Here is a 27,655-nt window from a genome sequence, read left to right as displayed (position 1 = left end):
CTTGTCGTGTGTGTACTTGACCTACTACTTTTCGTTCCCTTTCCTTCTACTTTTGTTTCCCTTTCATGAAACTTTTCCTTCCATTACATTGTACATTTCCTTCCCTCTATGTATACATTTAAGAAACGTTTGATTTATTACCATGACATTTCGTGAACTTTACTTTATCTTGACGAAGGTTCAATACACACACGACAAGCTTCACTGCTTACCCCCCCATTTTCTCGACAGGGGAAGGGCTGGTGATATTTTTTTGCACAAAATTTGGAAGCATAAAAGTTGTGTCAAGTTTTCCGATTTTCGATTCAATATGTGCCTTCTTTTCCTTCATTTGATTAGATATTCGATTCGAAATCAACTATTTCGTATTTGCACACCCCTACTTTTCTTCTACTATTTCTTCAGGGGCCATTATTTATAACAATCCATTTTATTTTCTATTCTTTTCGCAAACAGTCATTGGCTCAAATGCAGCGGCGAGTCCCAGTGATTGCACTTGGAATCACATAATTTACCTGTCTACAAAAATGCACTAATTAAATTTTCCAATACAGAACTACTTTAACTGGAAAGATCAAGTTTTTATTTAGATGTGTTCACAGCATTGTGTACACTGGCCATGTTCAACAGCACAAAAACTCCACATTGAGAGACTTATGTACATGCATGCAACACTTTGTGCTCTTCACAAATTCATGCTGAGAAAACACTTCTAAAATCATTTCTTTTTGTGAAAATTTGTCTATGACAGCCCGATATAAAATATGTCATGAACAAACAGACATTGATCTTGTGAAAATGCATACAATTACCATGATTCCAATTAGAATCATGCAACAAGATTTTGTTTTGCCCCTGTAAGTGTGCAGTGCCTGTTGGTTATTTTTCACATACATATTTGATCCAGGATGACTTCATTTTAGAGGAATTAACTTTTTCTAGCCATGCACTGGTAATTCGGGACTGAAAAGGCCATTACCACAGCAGTCATTAACCAAGCCAGGGCTCTGGCTGTGGGACTTGCCGCAGAGTAATGTGCTGTTGTCAGCACAGTCGTCACGGTGAAGACCAAAAACTTGCAGTAGTCCGACTTCACACTGCAATGTGGCTTTAGTCCACAGGGCAGTCAAGTCGCATGGGCTTGGCCACGAAACTTGCTTCAGAATAAATCCAACTTGCAGTTTTAATTCACCCGTGAAGTGACTACGGAGCAGGGACAAAATAAGAAAATTGTCTGCATGTCTGACCTGTTGTCATTGTTGTGCAATGATGAAAAGCACAATGACAATGCACGCAGTTCGCACTTGTTGTTATGTGCACAGGTGAGGTGGTTTGTATGTGTCATGCAGACGTCGTTCACACACTGGTCCCGGCTACCACAACACTGTCCTCGAGTTCAGCTGGGGCCCCTTAAACTCGACGTGCTTTCACGGCAATCTTGCAGGAGCTGTTGCGTCGCTCAGGCGTTGTACTCGACAGACCGTGATGGATCGGTTGGGAAGAGTCGCTGGCACTGTGTCATGAGCCGCTTGAGCGCCTGTTGTCGGAAGAAGGAAATGATGACAGGACATTCAAGAATGGAATTAGTATTTAGCTAACAACATGTGACAAAACCCAGCACAACAAACCCTGCTGAACTGTTCAAAGCATGTGTGATATGCAGAGAACAGCTGTAAAATTAAATGCAACTTTGAACATCAACTAACTTGAATTTGAAAATAAATAATACCCACAGCTTTATAAAATCATACAGAAAAAAAAAGGAACTACAGTAGAACTTCATTGATACGATCCCGTTTCGTACGATTTCCCGGCGCCAATGCTCACGATCGAGAAGCAAAAACAAATGATCCAATACAGTTAGGCTTATTTTTTACTGGTTAATGCGTTCCTGGAAAACGTGATATTTCGGCACCAATGTTTAGCATACCGCCAATATGTGATCGTATGATGCTTCTTCCGGCTGCTAGATCCCATGTAAACAAGAATAGGTGCAAGGCACACACGACTGAGAGCTGTAGGCAAACGCAATGGCAGCTTCCCCACAGTACTAGCCTTCCTGTGTCACGTGAAAATGGTGCAGTTATTCACACTTATCACCGCCAACCAATTGCGACGGGCATCTTCACTTATGTTTCACAGCGCATACGTATGACATCATCATCAGCCTATATGGCATAGGAAAGCATAATGTACACTTTTAATAGGCAATAACCCAAACGCGCCTGTTCTCTGCTGCAGGCCCGTTGGGCATCATGCGAGCATCATGTTTTGCTCTGGCGGCATCATGTTCCAGCACTGCCCACCAGCATGACCTTGTTTTGCTGTCCTATCGTCTTAAAACGACAATGCGCGTCTTTGGATGCTCGGGCCCCACGAGCGAGCTCGATGTGTGTTAACGTCGCGTGCCACAACGATTCTTGTCGAGTGGGTGTGTCAAAACTTCCTGCCAAAATGCTCTGCCTGAAGATGCTGCCGACACAGGCCCAATTGGAGGAGCACGAACGCAAGCTTGCCGTCACCGCAAAAAACGACCGTGAGCATCTCCGGCCACACAAGATCGGCGCAAGTCGTGGTCTCGTGCTACAACGATTCGCGCAAAGCTTCCTTCGCATTACGTAGATGTCAACTGCAGTCGAGTCTGGCGAATTTTTTAGTGACTTTGGATCGTACGTTTCCCCAGTAAGTCATACTTTTTTTGCTCTTTTTTTTTTTACCAGAACTTATGAACAAGGTTCTACTGTTCGTGTCTGAAATAAAGCATTTATGCATAAAGTGCGGGATGCAACAACGTACAGTGCTCGGCAATTGAAACTCGATACTCGGACCACATGGCAGCTGGCAATTCTTTTCGCCACTGGTGGGTTATCACTGAGGGGGACAAATGCAGTCGCAATGCATAACGGAGACTCTTGATTTCATGCGATACAAAAATGCATGAGCTTGGTGTCCTTAGTGCCTGCCAAAGGTGCAAGATGTGCAGGCAGCCACACGCTCCGAGTATCGCGTTTCAATCGCTGAGCACTGTACATTGCATGACTAGTACTTGTTGCTACATGCTTTATATAGTAAAGACCACAGATGTATGGTGTGAGCTTTAGTCAAAGCTGGCCGTTATGTTAAGAAACATACTCTATAAAGTGGATTCGGCATGTTGCAATACTTACTTGAATGAACTTGCGTTGAGTTTCATCGTTCAGGACATCTGAGGTGCTAGTTAGGGAAGCATACTTTTTCTAACTGCTTGAAATATCTCCACATCATCGCTATAACTGGCACAACTGAAAATTTCAAGTGCCACGAAACCAACTTTCGAATCATTACGTGAGAAGCCCTTGCAGATTTCTTCATGATTAGAATGCCATAAATATAAAGCAAATAAATTCTGCAATCAACAATTTTACTTTCACAAATCCTGGTGGATTTGGGTTAAGCTTCCTCAAAGAAGCTTAAACAGGAAGCTACAAATTTGCCCTATACAGCTAGCATCAAATCTGCATGTGTAAGCCACTATGTTTATAGGCTCCAAAGAAATGGTTAGCAGATACTATACAGAATTGAAGTCCATGAAACGGCTCATGTTGGTGGGCCTCTTAGGAAAGCCATGCCATGATTATGCAGGAAGTGCGGTGAAATGAAAAGAATTGTTGCAGGAACCAGCAATGATGATTGTCAAAGCGAGTGAATAGTTTATGTGGAGTGCAGAAATCAAGTGGACACACTACCGATGCTTCTAAAGTATACTGCTGATGTTGATAATGGCATTTGATGATGGTGGCACATTTTGTGACAGACGGTCACAAAAGTTTATTGGATACAGGATTCACAATTTGCAAAACAGCTAATCATTAAAGTGATATTTCCAAAAGCGAGTATTCCCAGCTAAGGCACTTTGCACTGCACAAGACTAACTGCAGAGATTAAAAGGACGGCTTGACATGATGAGCGAGCTGGTACCGCATAACGCGCACTTTTGCGCTAACAGTGCAAGCTAGGCAACAGGTAATCTCAACCTCTTTGTCTTAGAGTCGTATTGTGTTCTGCGGTACACTGTACGTAACAGCACTATAAAGCAAAGGATACGGGCAATGTTCTGTGCGAAAATCTTCTCACGACCTGTTCGGGCGTGAATGCCCACCATGGTGACACCAATGGGCCACGGGGCATTGCCAATGGCCATCTGCAGGTATGCATCATTGGCCTGCGAGCCAAGAAAAAAAAAAAACATGGTGAACCAGTACTGCTGCAGCATCCACAGCCACTTTGCAAGGAATAGGGTACAGATTTGGGTGAGCTGGTGGCTGTAATTCACACTGGCGCGTCTCTACGCACAAATGGAGGAAAAAAAGCATGAAGTGACAGACACAAGTGCAATGTGCCTTGTCACTTCATGTTTTATCCTCTATTTGTGCTAAAAAATCTGCAGATGTCACTACCATTCAGAATGCACGAGTCTTATTTCATTTGAGCTTGCAGGATAAGATGGCAGGATAAAGTGAGAAAAACTTGCACCTTTTTATAACTCGAGACAGATACAATGAATGAAGGTGTTACAAGATCAAGTTGTAGATAAACCTATACACTTCCCACTCGTGCTTCTGCATTCCAACCTACTGTCAAATATTTGGCATCGTGATGCTAATTTATGTCCACTGCAGGACGAAGGTCCCTCCCAGCGACCTCCAGTCCCCGCTGTCTTGCGCTAGCCAATTCCAACTTGCGTCTGCAAGTTTTCTAGAAAATTTCATAACCCCATCTGATTCGCTGCTGTCCTTGAACGCGCTTCCCTTCCTTGCACCTATTCTGTAGCTCCAACACACCACCGGCTATCTGTCCAACGCATTGCATGGCCTGTCCAGCTTCCATTTCGTCCTTTTAATGTCAACTAGAATATCGGCTACTGCCGTTTACACTCCGATCCACACCACTCTCTCAACGTATTGCCTATAATTTTTCATTCCATATTGTTCATTATTTTCAGGCATCTCCTGGCGCCTGACACCGGCAAGAAAAAAAAATATCGCCGAGAGCTAGTGAGGCTATACTAGTCCAGGTCCAGTCAAACTAGGAAGGCCCACTAAGCTACAACAAAGTCAGTCCGTCACCAGAACAGGAATTGGCCTCCCTGGTGCAGTATTCGGCCACTACCTTCCTCATAACTCCTAGGAGATCACAGAGGCGTAGCATCAATTGCGATAGCAAATTAGCAGACAGCTATACAAAGTAAGGATAGTTGTTTTATCGGCCAAATAAAGTTGTAAATATTCGCTTACTAACTAAAAAATATTTGCTTACCAACTAAATAAACAAGCACAGTGTCACGTGCGCACAAGTAAACATGAACACATCTCGCTCGGTGACCGCGGAAACTCGTCAAAACGCTGGAGTGAGAAAGCGCGCCATCGGCAGCGAGCAAATTGACCTTCGCGCTGGCTCTCGCTTCAACGGGAAGTAAACGTCAAAAGCACAGTGCATACGAAGCTACCGGCACTCGGCGCATGCACTTTGTACCCATCGCAGATTGCTTTGAAGATGAGGCTGCCGCGGGCGCGCACTTTGGCCACATCGCAGATCGCTTTCATAATAGGCACTCGCGCGGCAGCTCCGTGGGCAGCAGCCGCAAGAGCAGAACACACCCCCACCGTCTCCGTCGCCTCCTCCCCGTGCCCGGCGTGGAAACAAAGACCGCGCGTGCCTCCGGCCGCCTTCCTCTCTCGCGTGCGTGAGATTAAGTTGCGGTTGCCAGCTCACCCTCGCACGATTTCACTTGCACACACGGCGTACGGCGCACGGCGATGGTTTTATCGCCATTGGACTTTATACGGGACCTCATGGCGACGACGACGGCAAAAATGCGCTTGGAGTGTCCATATAATTGCTATCGCAATAAAAAGAGGTGAGACACACACGACTGAAATCAGTAGGTGCCCGCCCGTGTCATGTATGCAAGCATGCATTCCCGGCAAGCATGCATTCCCTCTTCCGGTCCCAGCAAATCTCGCGGGGTTGTCGCACGGCACCGTTCGCAGCTATCGCTGCCAACCCTACTGCGATAAGCATCTTTACCTCTCTTTCACCACGCACAGGCCTGTGTGTTGCATAGTGCCGTTGGAACTTCGATTTGTACTGCACGCTTTTAACAGGCGATAACCCAAACGCGCTGCCGTTCCCTGTGAACATTATGTTTCGCTCTGGTGGCATCGCGAATTACGTCGTTGCCTGCCAGCTTGATTTTGTTTATATTTCCCGACCAGCAAATCTTGTAGGTCATCATATGACACCATTCAAGGTTAGCTCTAGCGGCCATCGTCATTTTCATTGGCCACCTTTTTATTTATGGCGCGCTCAGGTGCATGGGCATGCACATGTGCCTTGTTCTTCGTGCTGCGAGGTTAGAAAAATCAAATAAGAATAAAATATAGCTTCTTCTGCTCCTGCGATCGGCCTGAACATTTCCTTGTTCTTTCGCTCGCCAACTCACGTATTGTTATAATGGACCTAACCTCGGTCCATATAACGTGGTGACCCAGACGTGATCACAAGGCGAGCACCACATCATGGAAGGGACCACAAACGACAGACCGACGATCGGCGCAGAGGGAATCGCCACGGTGCAGATTTACTTGCCATCGTTTTCGCCACAGAATCCTGCAGCCTGGTTTACACACCTGGAGGCCATTTTCACCCTTCGGCGCATTACTACGCAACAAGCGAAGTTCTACCACGCTGTCTCTGCACTCTCAACGGAGGTGGTTGCAGAGTTCTACGACGCTGTGGACACGCCGCACGAAACCACCCCCTATGACCACTTTAAATTGATGGTGTTGCACCGCACGTGTGTGTCTGTGCGCAGGCGTCTTCAGCAGCTTCTCAACGAAAAGGAGCTCGGCGACCGGCGACCGCCGGAACTTCTACGTCGCATGCGGCGGCTTCTCAATGACAGTAGGCTGGACGCAAACAGCCCGCTGTTGCGAGAACTGTTCCTTCAGCGCCTGCCGCATTCACAGCTACTACCGCCAATCCTATTGTGATAAGCACCTTCACCTGTCTTAAAACATTACGCAACAGAAACCTCTGGCCGCCCGATCTCCACCAGTTCGATACGTTTCGGTGCCTCATGCTGCAACAACTAGCGCAATGCTTCGCATTACATAGATATCAACTACAGTTGAGTCTGGAAAAATTTTTAGTGACTTAGGATGGTATGTTTTCCTGGTTAGTACGTTTCTTATTTTTTTATTTTCCAGAAACGTATGAACGAGGATTTGCTGTATCAGCGGTTACACTTATAAAGAAGATCGGATATAACAATGATGTTTTTGTGACAAGGTTTGACTGCAGTCGCTGAGATGGTTTCTCCCAAGAACTGGCAATAGAAGGAGCATGGGGGAAGAAGTAGTACACACACCTTGACGTACTCCTTGAGCAGCATGTTCTTAACGATGCGCACCAGGTGCTCAAGGATATCCTCGGGGATGGAGCCCTTGCGGAGACGCTTGAACAGCGGTCGCAGGTACGACTGCGTCTGGCCGTACGTCGCCGATGCCAGTTTGCCCCGCATCGACATCTTCTCAGGCTCGGGCCTAGAGTTGAGCCGCTCGCCCCACATTTGCAGGATGAACTGCCAACAACAGAAAAAGGAATAAACTGCTTTTAGCGATTACTCCACTTGCCAAAGTCTAGGAAGTCGCTGAAATGTTACTTGTGACCATTATTGTGTTGCACTGCATATTACATTAAAAAATTAAAAATAGCTATGACTGTTTTTTAGACGCCTACATTCGAAATGATAATGCACACAAACCATCCCCTATTTACTGCATTGCTGAACATTGTTATTGCTGTCAACACAGTAAACGAAATCTAACGAAAAACAAAAACAAAGCACTGGTCCACAACCACTGACTGTGGTAGTGAACCATTGGTTAAGGAATATTCCGTGCTGTACAGAAAAATCGTGGAAGCGAATTTGATCGCAAAAGCAGGTGTGAGCTACGTCAGTGCCCGGTGCGTAGGTCTGAGTGGACGGGAAATAGTCTATCTCGACATTGCAGGAATGCACGTGCAGTGATTGGTAACCTCTGTATTCATGTGTTTGCATTTTGTCGTTATAAATATGTCACTTACGGAAATAAAAATCAGTTGAAAGTCAGCGCCCGTCCTTGTCGTTCTTCCTTGTCCACATCACCTAAGCGTTATGGTCCCAATTACAGACTATGGGACGGTCTTCTTTATATCACTGATTACGCCATACATGACAAAAACTTCCTCACTTAAAATTGTTCATCTTGGTGATAACGTTGTCAACATGTGTTGAAAAAAACTAGTGGCGTTTATTAAGAGCAGCTGGCTCAATACCCTGACAGAGAGAGAGGGTAAAGGCAGGGAGGTTAACTAGACTGTCCAGTTTGCTACCCTACATGTGGTGAGGAGGGAGTGAAAGAGAGGGAGAACCCTGGGTGACAATATCCACAGGGTGCCAATAGGCAAGGCAGTTCACCAAGCTAATGGCAGTGTAAGAAACCTTTCAGTCAGTGCACATGCATACGGTTGGTGTGTTTTGAGTTGGAAGATGTAAATGAAGATGTGGAGCATGCAAGTGGCATTGTTAGTACTTCATTTGAATTATGGCTGGTGCCTTCGTTAGCTGCGGAAATGCATGATGTGGCAAAGTGGGCTTGTAAGTTAGAAAAAGGGTCTACTGGTACAGTGTAGACCGCTTATAACGTTAGTCGCCGGAGTCGTGAATATCCACACTATAAGGGGTACCGCACTATAACCAAAACAACAATTTTCAAGGCCCGCACATATGCAAAACATGTGCACCGAGCCGCCACGCATATGCGACAGTCGAGGAATGCGCTTAGAACGTTTGCATTCAATTTACAGTCAAATCTTGTTAATTCGAACCAAATCACGCGGCGGCGCCTCTGACCGGCATTGCTCCGGCACCGCCATAGAGTAAAAGCTTAGGAGAGACCCCTCAATGTCGCGCGCAAACGAAAAAAAAAAAAAAAACGCAGCGGAAATTTTACCCTCTCTCAAATGGCAAGGTCGTCGATTCTGCGTTGCGCCGGAACATACGTGTACGTGCCGACGTCTCAGCCACGCTACCGTAGTCACGTGTAGAAAATGGCAGTGAACCCTTCTTTCTCCTTTATGCTTCCTTGCACGTTGTGGCTACGGCGCAGAGGGAAGCAGCGGGGCTGTCTCAGGCCGGCCAACGAAACTGCCCACGCCGGCAAACGCCCGCTTCCCGATAACGGCAGAAAACGAAACTTCGGCGAGCTGGCGCCAGGCCGGCTGGAGCGGCGGCGCCTGCACAGCGGCGGGCGCGCACGGTGACAGTCGAAAGTGAGGGAGCTACGAGGGAGGGCGAGGGGAGCCACCGAAGCGGCGGAGTTGCCGAGGCGAAATCCGCTTTCCTGCCGCCCTCCTCCCTCACATTCCACGGTCTCCGCGTGCGCCCTTTGCCGTGATGTGTCGGCGCCGCCCGCTCCCTGAAGTTTCGTTTTATGCCGTTATCGGGAAGCGGGCGTTGGCAGTTTCGTGGCGCTTGCTCGCTATGCGCGCCGTGATATTTCACGACTTGCACTCAAGATTCTGGTTTCAGCCTCATTGGCTGTTCGTTCGCACCACGTGCCCTTCTCCTCCACTTCGTCTCTCTTTCTTCCTCGAGCACTCCTTGGGGCGCCCGTTTGAAGGAAGCGTTCGCCGTCTCCGCTGACTTCCGTACTCCCAGGCAGCCGCACTGTAACCGGTATTTCGTTTCCGGCAACTGCACTATAAGCGATACGTGTATACATGGAGTGCTATGGGAAAATTAACGGGAGTCTGAAAAGACCGCACTATATCCGGTCCTGCATTATAAGCGGTTACGTTATAAGTGGTCTATACTGTATATCCAGGGTGTCCACGACAGGCTAGGTGTATTTAAACGTGTGCTAGTTAGGAAACAGATAAAGCAAAAACTTTCAGGTGGCCATATTTCCAGAAGCCAGTTGAAATGTTTCAGGCATTTAGCAATGCCAGGATGTATGTTCTCACATTTTCAAGCCAATACAAAGCTTAAAGTTGTACAGCAGCATGTCAAGACTAAGTGCTTTTTGATGCAGCACCTTTTCACAATAAGCAAAAGCGAAGTCGTGGCTCATGTTTATTTAAACGAACTTGGGCTTGTTTTCACCACGCGGCTTGTAAAAGTTTCCATTCAGTTTTTATGGTTTGTAGGCTCATTGGTATTCAGAGTGTCTTGATGCAGAAAATAAACAAAGAAAGGGTAGCTGCACAAAATTTTTGCCTGCGTGAGTCCTTTTCACATGGTGAAACTTCCAGATGACCTGAACTGGCCATTATACTATATATTAACAATAAAATGTGTAATTCTCTTTGGAAACAAGGGCGACCTATGGGTTACCAGCATTTCTGCTTAGCACGAAGCAGTGCTGTGATTAATTATGGCAACTGGCTTCTGGAAGTTTCTTTCTCAACGTTTACAAAAAAATCCTACTACCCTCAGATTGTAGAAAATGTTATGTCTCAGGTATACTATTTCTAAATCAAATGATGCGCATCTTCAAATTCTTCAGAAAAACCGTTCCGCATGCTCTGGGCCTATTCTGAGCAAACTATATCTGCTTGAAGGCCCCGATTCACCTAGTCATCTTGCTTCCATGGCTAACTTTCAGACCCTGTGTAACCTTTTTCCATAAACTATCCACTGATCATTATTTCTTGGCACAAACACAACAAGGACGCACCCGCACACAAAGCGCTTATGCCTATCTTTGCATCTGTGCACTCAGTGCGAATGTGTCCTTCTTGTGCATGTCTTGTTTTGCACCAAGAAATAATCAGCAGACTACACCATCTTGCCCAAGAACAAGTCTCTTGATTTATAAGCTATCTATTCCAATAATACCAAAGCCTCTGTTAAATTTATTTTCCTTTGACTAATCACTTACCCATGCTGTCCCAGAGTATTTAGCAAGAATCGAATGCACTCTTCAGCGGTGCTCTCTCATCACCACCTTCTTGGGTTCAACTAGCTTCTTTTGCCGAAAATAAAACCTCCAATGGTGAATGTTTTTCTAGTAAGAAAAGCTGCAAGAATCCTTAAAACATTTGTTTTTGTTCCAGAGCATTGCTCATGTTGACCAAAACAAAGAAAGCCTAGACGAGGAATACTGCCAGCTTCTTAACCCTTTGCGGTCCGAAACTTTTACCCACTTTCCGGCTGTTCCGGTCCGAAACTATTTTGCCAGTTTGTGGTGCCGCTAACAAAACCACCAACTGTGAAAGAAAAACTCACAGGATATATATTTTTTCTCTTGCATTCTGCAGGCAACACCTCTACGTATATTTGAGCAGCGTGTGATACCGCTCGAAGCATTCTCCTGGGTGCAGGCCAGGGTTGTTACTGCAGGTTTTGCAGAAAAACACAGTTTACCTCCTGCCTCCGTTTGTTTTTCGATCGCTACAAGCAGCACAGTCCTTGCTGCTTCGGCCTGGGAGCTTGTAGATGAAATGGCTCCTCCGATCTAGCCTTTCCTCGCGCTCCTTCCGCGCAGACGGGCCTCGATTTTTGGCTCTAGCCCTCACGTCACCCACCAGCTGTAGGATGAGGTTGCGGCTGTACTGCAGGTGTCGCTGTTCTTTCTCAGCATGATTCTGCAGCTGTGTGCGCCTCAAAATAAAGTTATTGACAATGGAAACCCCTAGAAGCTTTCACTAAATGCACCACCGTAAAACGCACATGGTGAAAATGTGGTCATGCTTCTCAGTGAACCGCGCGAACGTGCGGTTGCGCGCGCAAGTGAGAACGCTCTGGTATCCAGAAGCCGTGCTGAACATTGTGCTGCACCCTAGTGCAAAGAGAAGTAAACTTCAACAAACAAAGTTTATTTATCCCTCAAAAGATGGCGCATCATGTTTATTGCGCGCGAACGTGCTGTTCCGCGTGCAAGTTAGAACGTTCTGGTATCCAGCAACCGTGCTGAACATTGTGCTGCACCCTAGTGCAAAAAGAAGTAAACTTCAACAAACAATGTTTATTTATCCCTCAAGAGATGGCGCATCATGTATACAGAGAATGCGTACGAATCGCAGTGAGAAAAACCGCGAAATTTAACCCCCGAACACCCTTGTAGGGCGGTGCCCGACAGCGGACCGCTACGGCCGTGTTGCGTTGTCGACAACGGACCGCAAAGGGTTAACCTAACCAATGACTCCACAAAGCAAACAATGAGGTGGGATCACGAATCACAAAAGTGGATGCTTGATGATGAGGTGAGCCTGGCATACACTTTAGAGGGGCTACCTGCTTCCTTGCTGATGTAATACTCATATTTTCTAACTAAAAGGGTAAACCATCTCAACATTCCTGTTTGAACATTGGGTGTAAGGTCCATAATAACCTTAACTGCACCTTGCGATGTAGGCGTTCTGCACTTGCTTTATCCTTATCAGCCCGCACATCCATCTAAACTTTTTCATTTCAACATTTGACTCTTCCGGATCTTAGACTCTTTCACTGCAGTTGTCTATCTCACATTCTCAAGAACAAAATCAAGGACATGCTTTCGATTCAAGGCACAGATGTCAACCATGTTCATGAAAGACGTCAGCACAGTACAGCATATCACTTGGATTTTCCGCAGGTGGCTAATCAAGAGCCAGTATCCTTGCTTCTAGAGTAGTGTTCAAAAATTAAACCATGGCCTAAAAGGACTTTCTACAAGGGCAACCAGCTCTGAAACTTCACATCCAAACAGCAATGACGTAACACACTGCCTAGTGAGGGAAGCCAACGGTGTTGTGTACCACATGCGGTGCTTTTACGAGAGCAAATTCACTGCTCATAATGACGCACGTGTTCTGACCTGACTGGGCATTGGCATTCTAAACGTGGACAGAGCTTGGCTGGATGCATTGAGCTAAAGCAAATGTTGAACAAGTGTGCATTTGTTATCGTTCAAAATGATGTGCCACTTCTGTGGCCTCCTTAACGGATGGTGTTAATGATTTTTAGTTGGGCACTCAAACTGCTGCAGCACCTTCTGGCCAGCGCTTTCCCAAACCCAGTTGGTAAACACTTTACATTTACACTTGCACTTTACACTTTACTTTAAAGAAAGCGTGAAAACACCACAAAAGAAGAGAAACCGACCCCAGTTAAACGTCTTGAAGCTGCGCACTGGGCTATGTAGGAAGCCACAGTGGAGGGCTACGGTGCAATTTTGACCAGCTGGGGTTCTGTAATGCCTATCGAAAGTAGGGTACGCAATTGTTTTTGGCTGGATTGGAATACAGCTGCAGCAGCCGGAAGCTGAGCCTTTTGCTCAGCAAGAAAACAACACCACTGCCATTGAGCCACGATGGCAGGTGAAAGAGTTTTCTGAAAGAGACGTGACACAAAGAAAATTCAGTTCATATTGGATAAATATACGGGAATCAAGAAGGGGCAGCAGTGCTTTTCAGTACTCTCATATTACCCAAGGATCTCATGGAACGATAGAAGATGCAAGGAAAAAAAGAATGTTGTAGACCAGGGGTTCTCAAGTACGTTCATCCCAGGGAACCCTGCTAAGCTCCATAAAGTGCCAAGGAACCCCCCCCCCCCCCCCCCCGAATAAACCGAATGTCGAATTATCGAGGGTATCAAGAAAAAAATAAACAAATGCTTCACTACGCCAACACGCTTTTATTTACTCAATGAATCGTGAAATCTTGTTTCTATTTAGCACAAGACCAGTGCGGAAGCTGAAATTGTCTTCATCTCATGACTGATTAGCGCTAGCTGCGGCGAAGGCGTCGCGACATCCTTCGCGGCGCGCGTTTTCACCTGAGACGCGCTTTCCACCAACGGGCGCACGTCCCGATTATTTTTTTGCCACTCAGCTGCTGGCCAACAAATTGTCCGTCCATCGCGATGTAGCCGGTGATTTTTATCTTCGACAGCTTTGCACTGAGTCAAAGCGAAACTACTGCTTGCCGCAACCGCTGCGGACGAAACCGCGGCCGCTATCGACGCGATCATGGACGGCGACCTTGCAGTTCAGAAGGCAGGCGGCTGACGCATGCACCAAGTCAAAATGAAACTACCTTTTGCTGCAAGAAGTGCGGACGAAACTGCGGTCGCTATCGACGCTGCCACGGGAGGCGACTAAGCAGTTGGGAAGGCACGCAGCCGACGCGCGCATCGAGTGAAAACGAAACTACTATTTGCGCAACCGCTGCGGACGAAACTGCGGTGGTTATCGACGCGATCAGAGATAGCGACTACGCACTTACGGAGGCACGCGGCTAGCCGCCAACGCGGTGTTACGCGCGGCGATAAACGCAAGAATAAAGGCTTAAAAGGCTCAATTAGGCACGAAGCGCTTCGGCGTTGCTGTCAGTCACGTGCCGCGTACGATTGCCGCTGAGGACCACGGCGATGCGGTCTGGCGATTCGGTTGGACGCTACGCCGTTCTTGCTCTTCTGCGGCGCGCATTTGCGGTGCTCCGCGCATTTTTTTTTTTATTCCTCCAACGTATAGTTCAGTGCGCACGTTATCGGCACCTACCCTTAGACTCACCCTCAGGGCAGTAAGAATCATCTCCGCATCTTTTCCCTTGTTTCTGCGCTCGCCAAGTTCTTGCGCTATGTTCTGCAAGGGACAGAAGAAAATGTTGAAGAAACCATCACACTAAAATGCATTCTTGTGAAAGTGGTCTTACTACAGTAGACTTCTGTTAATTCGACTCCGGTTAATTTGATCTCTAACGAAGGTCCCTGTTGGTGCCCATGCATTTCTATGGGTCCAAACTTTCGTTAATTGAATCCTAAAATTGTCCTTCGTCCTGCAGTGGACATAAAGATAGGCCAATGATGGTGATGATGAATAATTCGAACTTAACCAGTCAGCACTGACCTATGGTGACCGCAACACCGCGACAGTCTTGGCGGAGCTTAGGGGACAGTGAATGTGTTGAGCACATGTAATATCCTGTCGAAAAGGACTATTTTCAGCCTGCCATAGGAAGCTTTTCAAGTAATAACGGTAGCTCACAATGTCTGATTACAGCATTCACCCAATCCTAACGTGTGTCTCTTTTTTTTTTTCTTTTTTTGTTCCATGGAAACCGAGCTGAGAACCGCGTTAGCGGCGTTCATATGCTTTGCTGCATAACATGGCTGCCTTGCGGTGAAGCTGACCGAAACCGGCCATTACTGTGCAACAGATAACAGACCCATTGTCATTTTTCTTGTTAAAGACATGGGTGTGCATTGGATAACTACTTTGTTTAGGAGCTTTAATGTTACCACTATGTTAGTATTCTACTTTGTACTCGTAGAAAGTGCGCGCGTGTTAGAATCGGGCATTTACTGCCAAATGAATCAGCTGTATGTTTCGATGTTTTTTTTTTTTTCATCTTGTTAAATTTGCCCTGCCGGATATAATTAGATAATTTTGTTGGTCTCGCCAGGGTCGAATTATCGGAAGTCGACTGTACAAAGATGGGTCCGGAAATAAAGGAACTATGCGCTTGAAAGCGTATATTTGCTGCACTGGGGATATTTAGGCAGCGCTTGCCGTTTCACCATGTAATTCCATAGGAAACAGAGCTGGCAAATGACACATCTGTAAGGGTAAATCAATTCTGTGGAAGCCTGCAAGATGAAGGAAGGTTAATGAAAGGGAGAAATCGTCCCAGAAAAGAAACCAATACGGGCTTCGTACCAATAAGCTTCGTACTATGACAATTTTCTCTTTCATCTGTAAAGGTAGCACACATGGGGCTACACATAAACTGATTTCTTATAAGAGTACTGTGCTGTGTATGAGCTAGTCGTCAAGACAGCAGCAACACCCAGAGGCTATGGTAAAAAAAAAAAAAAAGTCTGGGAAGTTCACTTATAGAGGGTTGATTTAAAACAGACAGTATGTACATTCTATTTGACAAGAACATGAAGGATCCTGTACTATTAGCTTGTTTCATATGCTGTGCAGACTTGCCTTTGACACACTTCTAACTTCAGACCCATAGCCTGAAGCTATGGGTCTGGTCAGCATTTGAAAGCTTTTTATGTATGCAGAAAACAATGAATTCAAACTTAGGGCTTGGAAATTTCTATACATCATTAGACGTTCATCACAAATGACTGCACTGATAGGCGTTTCTGTAGAAAACTAAAGTCTCCAAAACTGCATAACTCAATGGATTATTCAGCTCAACCAAGTTAGTTTTAAAAGGGGACCTACTGCAGCAGAGAGCAACTGCTGCATGGGCTACAACACTGCTAAAAGACACTAGCTGGCAGTGGCAACTGCTAGGTGTGTCCGCAAGGTTCCGATTTTTTTTTTTTAATATAGCGTGAATGTCAGAATAAAACAGTGTTGTTCTGGCTCAGTGTGCATAGGAGAGAACAGAGGTACCTTTATTTATGAGAGCTAGTGCAGTTCTCCAAGAGCGGATCAAGGTCCAGGGTTAAGGTCAGACTTCGTCTTCTCATGACGCTGTTTACACACTTGAGGTCGTTGTCTTTATTGCCAGCGTGGTTAGGCATTATTGTCAGATAGGGTGATGCATAAGCTATCTTTCCACATGTAAACAATCTTTTTCTCGCCATTTGCTGTGGTGCAGTCAACCTTGTGGCTAGATCTCCAGACAAAGCTTGCTAAGCTTAGCCAAAAACGAAATTCAGGAAAATTTTAGGCGCTTGGAGAAATTTACAGGTTTTCAGGGCCTTGAAACTGGCATATTGATGTTCGAAGGCTTTTAAGGCTATCAAAGACCGCTATGAAGCTAAGACGAACTTGAACAGCTGAAATTAAAAACAAGGGACTAAGCGAAACAGACAAGGATGCCACTGTACTATCAACTGACTTTTATTTTCGAGCATGCGGCTACGTATATTGTAGCATATGCGCAATAACGAAAAACAGGTGCCTAGCGTTCGTGACTCACATCTTGCTGTCATGGTGTCGATACACGATTGGGTGTCACCTGCCGGCAAGATATGCGTTTTTCTTTAGTTGTCAGAGATACTGTAAGCACAAAAGCGACATCCTTGTCTGTCTCCCATAGACCCTTGCCTGTCAGTTCAGCTGTTCAAGCTCGTCTTAGCTATGAACCAACTAGCACAGTTAAGTACTACGCTGACCGCTATGAATTCTGTGCACAGGAAAGCCAGCCTCTTGATGTTGTATGAGCAGAAGAATGCGTGCGTGTCTACAAAGAAGCAAGAAAGGAAGGAGGGAGGCTGTGACGATTCGGAGCAGTTCAGAGGCCCAGTCCACTATAGTACCTGCCCAGTCTCGCATGCACAAACGCTGTTGCCCTGGCATACAGCCACACATAGCATTCGTGAAACACTTTGGCAGGGAACAACAGCAATGCACAGTGGCTCACACGTGTGTGTGGGCGGTTCCACACTAGCGCACATCTCACTGCACTGAAACAATTCTATATTTACCCAGGTCCACAATTATGGGTCAATTTACAATTTCAAATGAAATTTTTCCTCTCTCTTAGTCGTCATGTCTCTCTTTGTGTAATATATGTGGTCATATTATGTTTGTGAAGATATGGGATATGTACAAACGATTCTTGGCTCTCTCGGCTGGCATCACAGCAGCAACTGCTTCTGACTCGACAACATCTTCCGGAAATACTCGTGCACAACGAAGCCCAAAGCATACCTGGATGTCTTCCAAGGTGGTTCCGTCATTCTCGACCTTGACGTCGTGCACCGACTTCCCATCTTCGGTTTTGCCCTGCGACTTGAGGATCTCGTCCAGGTAGATTTGGTCCACTTTCTCCATTGCCTCCTGCGCAGATTTCAGCAAAGTGGAGAGCAGTGAGAGGAAGACAGCAGTGCAAGACCCGACACATCAGAGTAGAACCCGAGAGCAGCAGCACCGCAGCGAAGGTGACATGCATAACAACAGACTGTTTCAGCTGAGCATCCTCACCATCTATACTTCACTAACAGTTACGGTACATTTGACTGGTTGCTACCATGCTTCAAATTAGTTTGCAGTGATACGGAGGCCTCTCGACATTGGAAGCAGAGAAAGCAAGCCCGAGTCGAAGATTCAGCTGCTCCCACAGCAATCGGCGGAGTCTCGTGACCGGAATTCTCTCGAATCTAGGTCGCACTCCCAACATGAAGGGGAGAGTGCCTCTGAGTGCTCCGAGATAATGAACCAGGCGAATGCGTTGCGGGCACCTGATTTTGACCAGCTGAATGTAAGTTGCACCGCAAAAGCACTCTAGAGTGCTTGAAAACGACCCGTTGAATGGGCCATTAGTGTGCTTACCCACACACTGAGCGTGGAACAAAGTACTTGGATGGATGGTCACATTGGCGGATATTGTTAGCATCCTTTTGAAACGGAGTGCTTACTCATAGCACCTCTTGGCTATACTGCCGTGACAGTGAACTTGAAATACTACAAAACAATTGCCATGTTGTCAATTTCATTAATGTTTGCTCTTTTAATACTGTAAGAAGTGAAATGGAGTAATATATGAAGAAAATTTTATATTAGCAGTGGGAAAGTCTGTCTGTGGCACAAATCAACGTGCTGGTTTTGGGATCAGTGCAGCCATGGGGCTGTTGTGACATGGCGTTCCTGGAGAAGGCAGGAATGTGCAGGCTTGGCTAAAGTACAGCACAGGCATTGTGTCATGAGCACAGAGGAGGAAATGTACTACAACATGGCCGCGATTCACCTGTGCATTGTCAAAAATGGTCAGCCCTGGCCGAACATGCTAAGGGAACAGCAGCAGAGGCAAAATGATGGTGCATGCAATCTCGCAATGCATCAGAGGCGTTTGTGCAAGACAAAGCATCATGCGCACATGGAACTATTAGAAACAGAAATTCATGGTTTATACACTTTTAAAACTGCCACCATGGAGTCAACAGGCAGAGCAATGGGGAGAAGCAACATCTTTGGGTAGGTATGCCCAGGACTTGATTGTGTCACCGGTACCTTCTTTCACAAATAATGAGAAGAATGTTACAACTTTTTTTTCTTTCATGGGTGAGCCAGCCACAGCACACCACCTGCTATGGACATGTCCAGGCCTGTCCGTAATGCAAAACAATTGCCTTGTTGGGCACACAGAGCTCAGTCGTTGCAATAAATGACTAGATCTTTCTAGAAGGGACTCCTGCACACTGAAAAGCCATTTACGAAAACCTGCTGTTATATCTACTGATTTAATCGATTTAATTGAGGCACCTCCTCAGAAGCACCATAGAGGTTGCCTTTTATTTATCTTAACTAAACTTTTTTTTTTGTCTCTGTTTTCACAGAGTAAAGGGGTGCCAATGTTTTCAAGGAGGTGTACAAACTCTGTTTCACACAGCACGAGGCACCTGTTACTATTACAGCGAGGTCACCAGATGTGCCTGTGTTCTATCGACTGACCTGAAAGTCATTGCGGAGCCCCCTGTCCACCTCAGGCTCCAGAATCTCCAGGCGTCGCAGTCGATGGAAGGCTTCTGTCTCTGTCTCACCGAAAAGCAGTATTGGCTCAGAACGGTCCCGAAGGCGCCTGATCACCTGCACTGACACGCACTGTGCATTACTAAAGAGTAGGCTATGCATAGGCACAACAAAAGGCAACAAGGATGTTCTAACAAACAATGTGCAACAAACAATCTTTACACTTGCATACCTGCCAGCCTCAAGACTTTCAAATTCGTAAACTCGCTACCGGGGGGGGGGGGGGGGGGGGGGGAGGGTACGGGAATTTTGTTGAGGAGTACGACTTCAAACACACTTGGAAGTACTGATAGAGTCTAGTACCGACGAGGCTTCGCGCACGCCATCACACTTCGCAGCCGCTACGGCTACGAAACACCGGAGTGCCGGAGTCGCACTGCGCCCGATGCAGCAGCACGTCGCAAAAAAAAAAAAAAAAAAAAAAAAAGTGAGGCCCACAAAACAAGTCATACTCGCAAAAAAAGCCTAACGAAGGTGACAGGTGAGACAACAAGCCACAGCCTCCAATACAGAATCTGTGCCAATCCAGAACCGTTGCCAATACAGAAACTGTGTCTGCCGCATCGACCCGAAATCGCCGTCGTCTCTGGGGGCGCCACTTAGGTACAGGTGGGTCTCTATGTTAAGAGTAACGACAACCAGTGACTTCTGGCCGTCATCAGGTCGTCCAACGACCCACACCCCTGGACGGAGAAGCGTGACATATCGAGGCACCCTATACAGCCTGCACCGATGAAGTGTTCCGGCCTTGTGCACACACATGGCCCGCGCGAGTATGTTGTGTACTACGCGCTTTGCGCAACGTTGCCGTTTTCGGTGCTTGTCGGCGGGAGAACGATCGAGTCATAGATTGAAAAATGTCCTTACTCTGCCGACAATAACGGTTACAACGCATACCCCCATCTCTATGCGTCCCTATGTAAGTGGCGCCCCCGCCCGCCAGCAACGGTGTGATTTTATTAGGAATTTTAAAAATGTATATATTTTGCAAATATAACCACTTTTCTGTAAAAATTGGGCCGACATTCGTAAAATCGTAAGACGGGTCCAAATTCGTACACTTTACGGAAAATTTGGAAGAGTTGGCAGGTATGCACTTGCCAGTGCTGTGCATAGTGTAACACAGGACATCCATTGTAGGTAAAGGTTCTGCATAGATTTCGATGCACACCGAAACAGATGTCACAAAAGACTACACGAAACTTGGCAGCAGGAGCTCAGTTCAGAGTGACATGTGCCCATTTCTGTTCCTGGACAAAGCAACGCATACATGTACTGCACACTGTAGGGCACACACATGATTTGCATGGAAGCATATTGCTTGCAATGATAGGAAACTCAAGGAAGCAGCTCAGCTGAGGTCACCAACAAAGTATGTTTACAGGGCTGACTGCACAACAGTGGGAAGCTTTGCTGTCCAGCATTGACTCCAGGGACCAGCTTGGTTGGGTCAGCAGAGTGCACCGTGCAGCTATGGCTCATGGGGGCCTGGACTGAGGGCTCCACCCAGGACCGAGGCCTCCTGGTGCAATTTCGTATTGTTAAAGTTTCGCTCTCTCTTACAAGGTTGGTTAAGTGAAAAGACAGTTTACTTAGGACAGCTCTCACGTACTCACTCACTTCGAGATAAAGGAAGAAATAAAGAGGTAAATAAAAAGAACAATAATGATGCAATTAATGCAATTAGTATGCATGTCACACTCTTGTGTGCTATAACAGCACAGCCAGCTCTCACTTTAAAAATGAGACATGACTGCTTATAGTGGCTCACGAAAGCTGACATTTGGGCAAGTTGGCAAAGATACATGGTGGAAAGAAAAAAACAGCGGAACTCTTTACACGGATGGAGACAGAACAGACACACATCGATGCTGATTAAGTCAGTGCTGGTGTGTGCCTACTTTGTCTCTGTGGAGGTAAACATTTGTGCTGTTTCCTTCCACCATGCTTATAATGGGGCTGCGCAAGTTTGTCTCATGACACAGACATGAGACAAACAGACAGCAGGCATTTTCTGTGGCATAGCAGCTTGACAGATTGCATTAAACTTGACATCAAGAAATCCAGTGACAAAAGCTATCAAACAAGCTTTCAAGTTCAAGCTGTCAAGCAGCCACTGATGACACGCACCATGAAGTAATGATACCTTGTTATTTTGGTTTTAATTTCCACTGCATGTCCCGCTAAATGAGCTCGGAAATAACAATGTCTTTTCTTCTTCATGTCTTTTCACTGCAACCATTCAGATTGTGCAATAGTACTGAGCTATATATTTTTCTTATTTGGTTTCAGCCGGTGCCTTAGCAGCGGGTGTGCGGGACACTTGCCACATTTTCTATTCTTTCAGCCTTTTCTCTGCCTGCATGGAAGGAGTGAAGGGCACAGAGAAGCAGATCTGCCTAAGAAAAAGCTTTTTTTTTTTTTTTGCTGTTTTGGTAGAGTGACAAATTTGGCAGGCTACCTGGCAGCTGGAGTCCCTTGCCCAAATGTGCACTCTCCCTGATGGTTTGCGGACTGTCCGCACAATTGCAGCGTGACTTGGAGTAACGTATACACAGTGCTGGTGGATCAGATCTTTTGACTGTCTTACTGTGCGACAGTACTTTTACACCACTGGCCTCAAATATTCTTCCGTGAACATTTCTAAAATCTGCCAGGTCCTTGTTCCTGAGGGAGTCATACACTGGTGGAGAGGTCAAGTTGCGCAGCCTTTCGTTGATGTGTTGCCATTAGCTACCAAAGACTAAAGTGGCTTACCCATGATGGCAAAAGCTCATTTACCCTATTTACCTTATCACTCTTTATAATGCCAGCCTAGTCAAACCAAATTGCATCATAGGGAAACACCCACAAGCTCAAGTATGGCTCACTGGCGAATTTTTGGCTTTAATTTGGCAAGAACATGCAACGCCATCTCTCAAGTGGTCTTAATTCTTCTTAGGCAAAGTTTTCCACACACAACATATGCCTCCTTTCCCAGCTTTCTTTTTTTTATTTTCTTAAAGACCCTACACGGGGGTATTACATAACGGGTGGGATTATAGATTTTTTTGTTGCAGTCGTGACAGTCATTGAGCTGCACATACTCAACAACACCAACCAACAAGACTGTCTGGTACTGCAACAACATGGCTTCTACACGAAAGTGCAATTTTAGCTTTACCCTCACTGGCAAAGTTGCTTGTACACATAAGCTTTCTTGGAAGCACACTGCTATCCTACATTATAAAGTATGGAATGTAGTAAAATAAGTTAGTAATCACAAGCTCAGGATAAGTTAGAAATTAAAGAAAAAACATGATTATTCACTGCCATCAACACTGGACACTAGTTAATTTTTCCAAAGTGCTTCATATCTATGCAAAATAGTGTGAAGTAATACCCCTGTCAAGCGGGCAAGTTAAGTGCACTTACGGAGAGTGTCACTCGGTTTAAGTGCACTTTGCCCAATCTAAACGTCGCAAGTGGAGTGTCACTCGCTGCACAGTGTACTCCGGTCGAAGTGCGTTCACGGAACGCACTTTGCTGGCCGAGTGCGTAGCCTCGTCGCCAGCGGTTTCAATGGTATAATATGTAATGCATAAAAAAAGGACACAGAAGTTCATTTTAGTGGTTGAACAGCTCCTCCACACAAATAATAGCCTAAAACGCGTTCATAATCTGTTCAAGCAGGATCAAATGCCGCCTCGTCGCACGCCGCTATGTCGTTCTGGATTGGCTAGGCATTTTTCTTGGCTGGCATTGACTTGCCACACTCTTAAATAAAAAATATTTTCGTTTTTGTTGAAAAAACATAGATTAAGTTTGTTTTAATTAATAATACAACGTAAGACAATCACTTTTTAGAAGTACTTTTCTTTTTAATCGACGTTTTCACAAAACGCGCTCGTAGTCTGTCGCCATTTTTTTCCTGCGAGTGCACTCCGTTTTCCCGTTTAGAACCGCATAGCCTAAAGTGTCACTCAAGGTCCCGAAGTGCACTCCCCGTAAGTGCACTTAACTTGCCCGCTTGACAGGGGTATAAATAACACAAGAAGAAAGTATGAACCAAGGATTCGCAACCAGGAATCGAGTTGCAAGAGGACAACCACAACTAGTCATTACTGCAGAAATATGCAGAGATGAGCTTAGCCTTCTGGCACATGTTTGCGGCAGCCAGCACAGAAGTTGTTCAATGGGCTTTGATGATGAAGCATGAGAGTGTAGTTTCAGATAATTGCACTTAATAAGGTTACGAAATGTGGATTACATATACTGAGAGAGGCCTCACAGTCAACAGACTGTAAAGGGGAACCTACCATTATTATTGTCTAAAAAACCGAAATATGCAGCAGCTATACATAATTACAAAAACAAAACAGCATATTACTGAAGTCAGTAGCTAACAAAAAAAAAAAAAATACTGAAAGTGCAATGAAGTCAGCGTGACGCATTGATGGGATAGTTGGTGCGCATTCATAATAAACTTTAGTCCGAACAAGTCTGACAGGACAAGCATCTTGTCCTGCCCTGTTTGTCCCAAAGTTTGTTATGCAATGAAATCAACCAGTGAGCAGTGAAAGTCTGCACAGGACACACCTCTTTCCTTGGCAGCACACGTTCGTCCTCCTGCTTCTTCTTGAGGAGGCTGGCCACTGACAGCGACGATGACGACTGCAATGGCAGAGGGAGGGCAGATATGAGCACAGAAGTGGTCATCTTGAAATAACATTTGCTCTATCTGTGTTGCCGTGTTTCAACATTCACTGTCCTCATCATCAGCATATTTCTATGTCAACTGCAGGACGAAGGCCTCTCCCAGCGATCTCCAATTACCCCTGTCTTGCACCAGCTGGCAACATCCTATGCCTGTGAATTTCCTAACTTCATTACGCCACCTGATACTCTGCCGTCCTGAAGTTTCCGTACCATTTGTTAGTACTGGTTGAATGCAATGATTGTAAATTTTCCTTTTCAAGGATAGCGTTAAGCTGCCAGTCATGATTTGGGTTCAATATCATCAGCCACCAAATCACCAATCCCTCTATTCTGTTGAACAAAGGTGGCGTTTGAAGGCTTTTTCAAGCACAAAAATGACACGATAAGCCTCACAAGAGGCACACAGGAATGGAGAGATTTTGAACTGTAAACATTACTGGTTACATTAGAAAAGGATTTCTCAAGGCAGGGAAAAAACAAGCAAACAACAAACATACAGCTGGACGAAGAACCAAAATTGCAAAGCAATGGAACTAACAGCGATTTGGTGGAATGTTGCCATAACATGAACGTGCAGCCATGGTAGAGCAGACCCGAAAATTAAGTACACACAATGGACAAACGAACACGAACAAGGCGCTTGTTCAAGTCTGTGTGTTCGTTGACTGCATGCAACTTTTGGATCGGATCTATCATGGTATCAAAGCAGCAGCTCGTGCAATGACAAGTTTTGCATAACATATAAATAGTCCAATGAATGCAGACGTCATTGTCAACCAGAAGATAAATAGACCACGTCAGGCAACATTACAATGTGCAGAGAAGCACCACACTTCTGTGGTACCACCCAAGCTAGATAAGTTGATTCTCAATTTCTCAGATGTGTTCACAGAAAATTACATTTCAGTAGACTATATAAGCCATACCTCTCACTGTATCAAACAAACTATGCACAATTAACTCTGTCTTTTCACTGATGTCAGAACTGAAAAAAAAGTTAAGTTTATGTCATGACAAGAAAAGGTAAGTAACATTTGTATTTGTGTCAGGGTTACCAGATTGGGCTACTTTGCGTCAGAGTTTGCATTAAAAATTTTCTTTTGGCTATGCGGCTATTTCTGAGCTACATTCTTTTTGGAAAACTAACCCCCACTCTTTACAACTAGTCTTCCGCAGAGCCACTAAATAAGCTACACTTAGCAGGGTGCAGACGCCAAATCCTTGTTTTACCAGATGATAATTTGAAGTTGTTCCTCACATGCCAAATTCAGTGGCAGCGAAAATGTATCAAATCATCAGAGGCGCTGATACTCACTAAGCACCTTGCTTTGCTGATCAATTTAGCAAGGTATTGTGGTTGCTAGTTCGTTAACATTCCTGTTCCTGAAGTACAGGAACCATCTATTGTATTGTTTCGTGTATTGCATTGCATTGTTTAGTGAAATTGTCACTAGCTAGAACTATGCTGAATGCATACCATTGCTAAGCGCATTTACTGAGTGACGCTATTTTCGTGTTCATTTTGCGATTGATTTTTTTCTTCTTTGCTTTGAGAAAAATACGAGACCACATTCGTCATAAAGTCGCATTTACCTTAGCATAAATTTGCCAGCGAGGCTGCATTAATGCACTTTTCAAACTGTTGCTGCGAGTGCAGGGATGGAGTGAAACATGGCCTCTTGAGGTCACATTATGAGTGCATGTATTTAAAATGCCTCTTCCAGACTCAGGATATAGCCGCAATAAATATTGGGGGCAAGTAACCCTGACTTAACGAATATGCTTTAGCAAGAAACGGAAATTTTATTCAGCGCTTTTTTTCTTGGGGGGGGGGGGGGGAGGGGCTATTTGGTGGCTCTGGGTAAATCTCGGCCTTCTTCTCTAATGCACAAAAAAAAAATAATAATAACTTGTATGTAGGTTTCCTTGCAGGAAGTTAATTTAATGTCCCTGGAATCAAGTCACAAAACAGCACTAATGTTTGGCTACTTTTGGGCTACTACAGTGGCCAATTTGGCGATCTGCAGTTTGGAGTGGTCTGGTAACACCGATTTGTGCGTCTCTAAAAATCAGAATGTTCACAAATGCCACCACTCTACTGTTCAGCTCAATCACTTCGGAGAACTCGTACGACCACACACGAAAAGCGAGAACGAGCAGGTGCAGTGGCTGTTTGGCCAGATCCAAATGACTGGCCATTCAGTGCAGCACATAAACCGCAGAGAAAGCTGCTAGGTGGAGTGATGTAGGGTGAACTTGGGTAGCAAGGCCGTCCCACACAGGGGCGTTCACCTCATCGTCATCTTCGTCCTGGTGCTTGGCTCGGCGTCGTTGCTCGTACTCCTCAGTCGTCTGCTTGATCAGCTCTTCCCGCTTGAAAAACTTCCTCTGGGGTCCCTGTCAAAGCAAGGCAGCGTCTGCTTATGACAGCTGTCAGGTGAAGCCAACTCAACTAGCCGGTAGCTTTATAAGAGGAAGCTAGAATAAGTGGAATGGCATGACTAAGTATAAATGCCCACTTGTAACCACTGTGCGCTTAAATACTTACACAACATTTACAACCTGGCTTTTTTTATTTTTTAGTTAGTTAAATGACCATGAAAACCCTCTATGCCTGAGCAAAAAATGCAGGCAAGTGCCACACTGCCCCAAATAATTTACTATAATGCTTGCTTCTACAAACTAGTTTTGATTTCGGTATTGAATAGGTGCATGCATTGTGACTGACTTCAGCGTACACTGGGTCACTCTTGTCCCTGTGAGCTGTGATGGCCACACATGGGCACAGCCACAAGGAACGCGTGCAGCGCCCTTTGTTAATTTTTTTAATGAGTAACATCATCATCCCTAGCCTTACTCCTACACGACGTCAGCAGATTTCGTCTTATATCATGACACACAACAACGTCAATCGACACCAGGTCTGGCATAACACAAATCAGTTAGTCATTATTATTTATATTATCTATCATCTCAGACGAATAACAACACTGCAAAAGTTAAGTCGACGCAGCATGAACGAACTCTACTGCAAATACTCGAATTTCGTAGTAACGCAGCGCCATTTCAGACTACGCACGTTTAACTTAAGAGAACATATCTTGCGAATCTGCTCTCACAGCTTGACAGACTAGCTTTGCTTGCTGTAGGTGCTTAGGGTGCAACGAAACAGTTTTTAGTTGTACGCGAGCTGTGAAGAATTATGGCAGTCTTTCGAACGCGGTGGCTATCGCTGCGGACAGCCGAATACTCACGACGAGCTTCCTGTTTTCCAGTTCTTTGCGCTTGCGCTCAATCTCTGCTTTTAGAACGTCCATTCTTGACGGTCGTAATAAACGATCGAGCTCGCGAAGACCGTTGAAAAAGCTGCAACCGCGGTCGATCTGTACAAACTACGACATCGCCAACTAAACAGAACTCGTCGTTGTGCGCGCTGCCATGAATGTTGCCAA

At 45.5% G+C, this 27,655-nt stretch overlaps 1 protein-coding gene across 1 annotated transcript; it reads right to left on the bottom strand.

Annotated features, from left to right (window-relative positions):
- Nucleotides 1–576: 576 nt before the first annotated feature.
- Nucleotides 577–27,655, bottom strand: LOC119466497 (pre-mRNA-splicing factor 18-like). Its single transcript, XM_037727010.2, has 10 exons — nt 27,458–27,655; nt 26,496–26,600; nt 24,084–24,158; nt 19,428–19,562; nt 17,688–17,816; nt 14,580–14,651; nt 7,409–7,621; nt 4,084–4,201; nt 3,168–3,205; nt 577–1,537 (listed from the first exon to the last, which is right to left on the bottom strand). The coding sequence occupies exons 1-10, from the start codon at nt 27,518–27,520 to the stop codon at nt 1,460–1,462; spliced, it is 1,026 nt and encodes a 341-aa protein (XP_037582938.1). The 5' UTR covers nt 27,521–27,655; the 3' UTR covers nt 577–1,459.

The sequence above is a fragment of the Dermacentor silvarum genome, chromosome 10 (assembly GCF_013339745.2).
Source record: "Dermacentor silvarum isolate Dsil-2018 chromosome 10, BIME_Dsil_1.4, whole genome shotgun sequence".
Lineage (NCBI taxonomy): Eukaryota > Metazoa > Arthropoda > Arachnida > Ixodida > Ixodidae > Dermacentor > Dermacentor silvarum.
This window is presented reverse-complemented; position numbering and strand designations above follow the sequence as displayed.

What these genes read in the sequence shown, in the direction of transcription:
- LOC119466497 (XM_037727010.2), bottom strand. Translation starts at nt 27,520, where the DNA reads ATGGACGTTCTAAAAGCAGAGATTGAGCGCAAGCGCAAAGAACTGGAA. An exon ending in GGCTCCGCAATGACTTTCAG is followed by an intron (nt 17,817 to 19,427) that starts GTCAGTCGATAG and finishes AAATCTGCGCAG; the next exon opens with GAGGCAATGGAGAAAGTGGA. An exon ending in CTCAACGCAAGTTCATTCAA is followed by an intron (nt 1,538 to 3,167) that starts GTAAGTATTGCA and finishes TTCCGACAACAG; the next exon opens with GCGCTCAAGCGGCTCATGAC.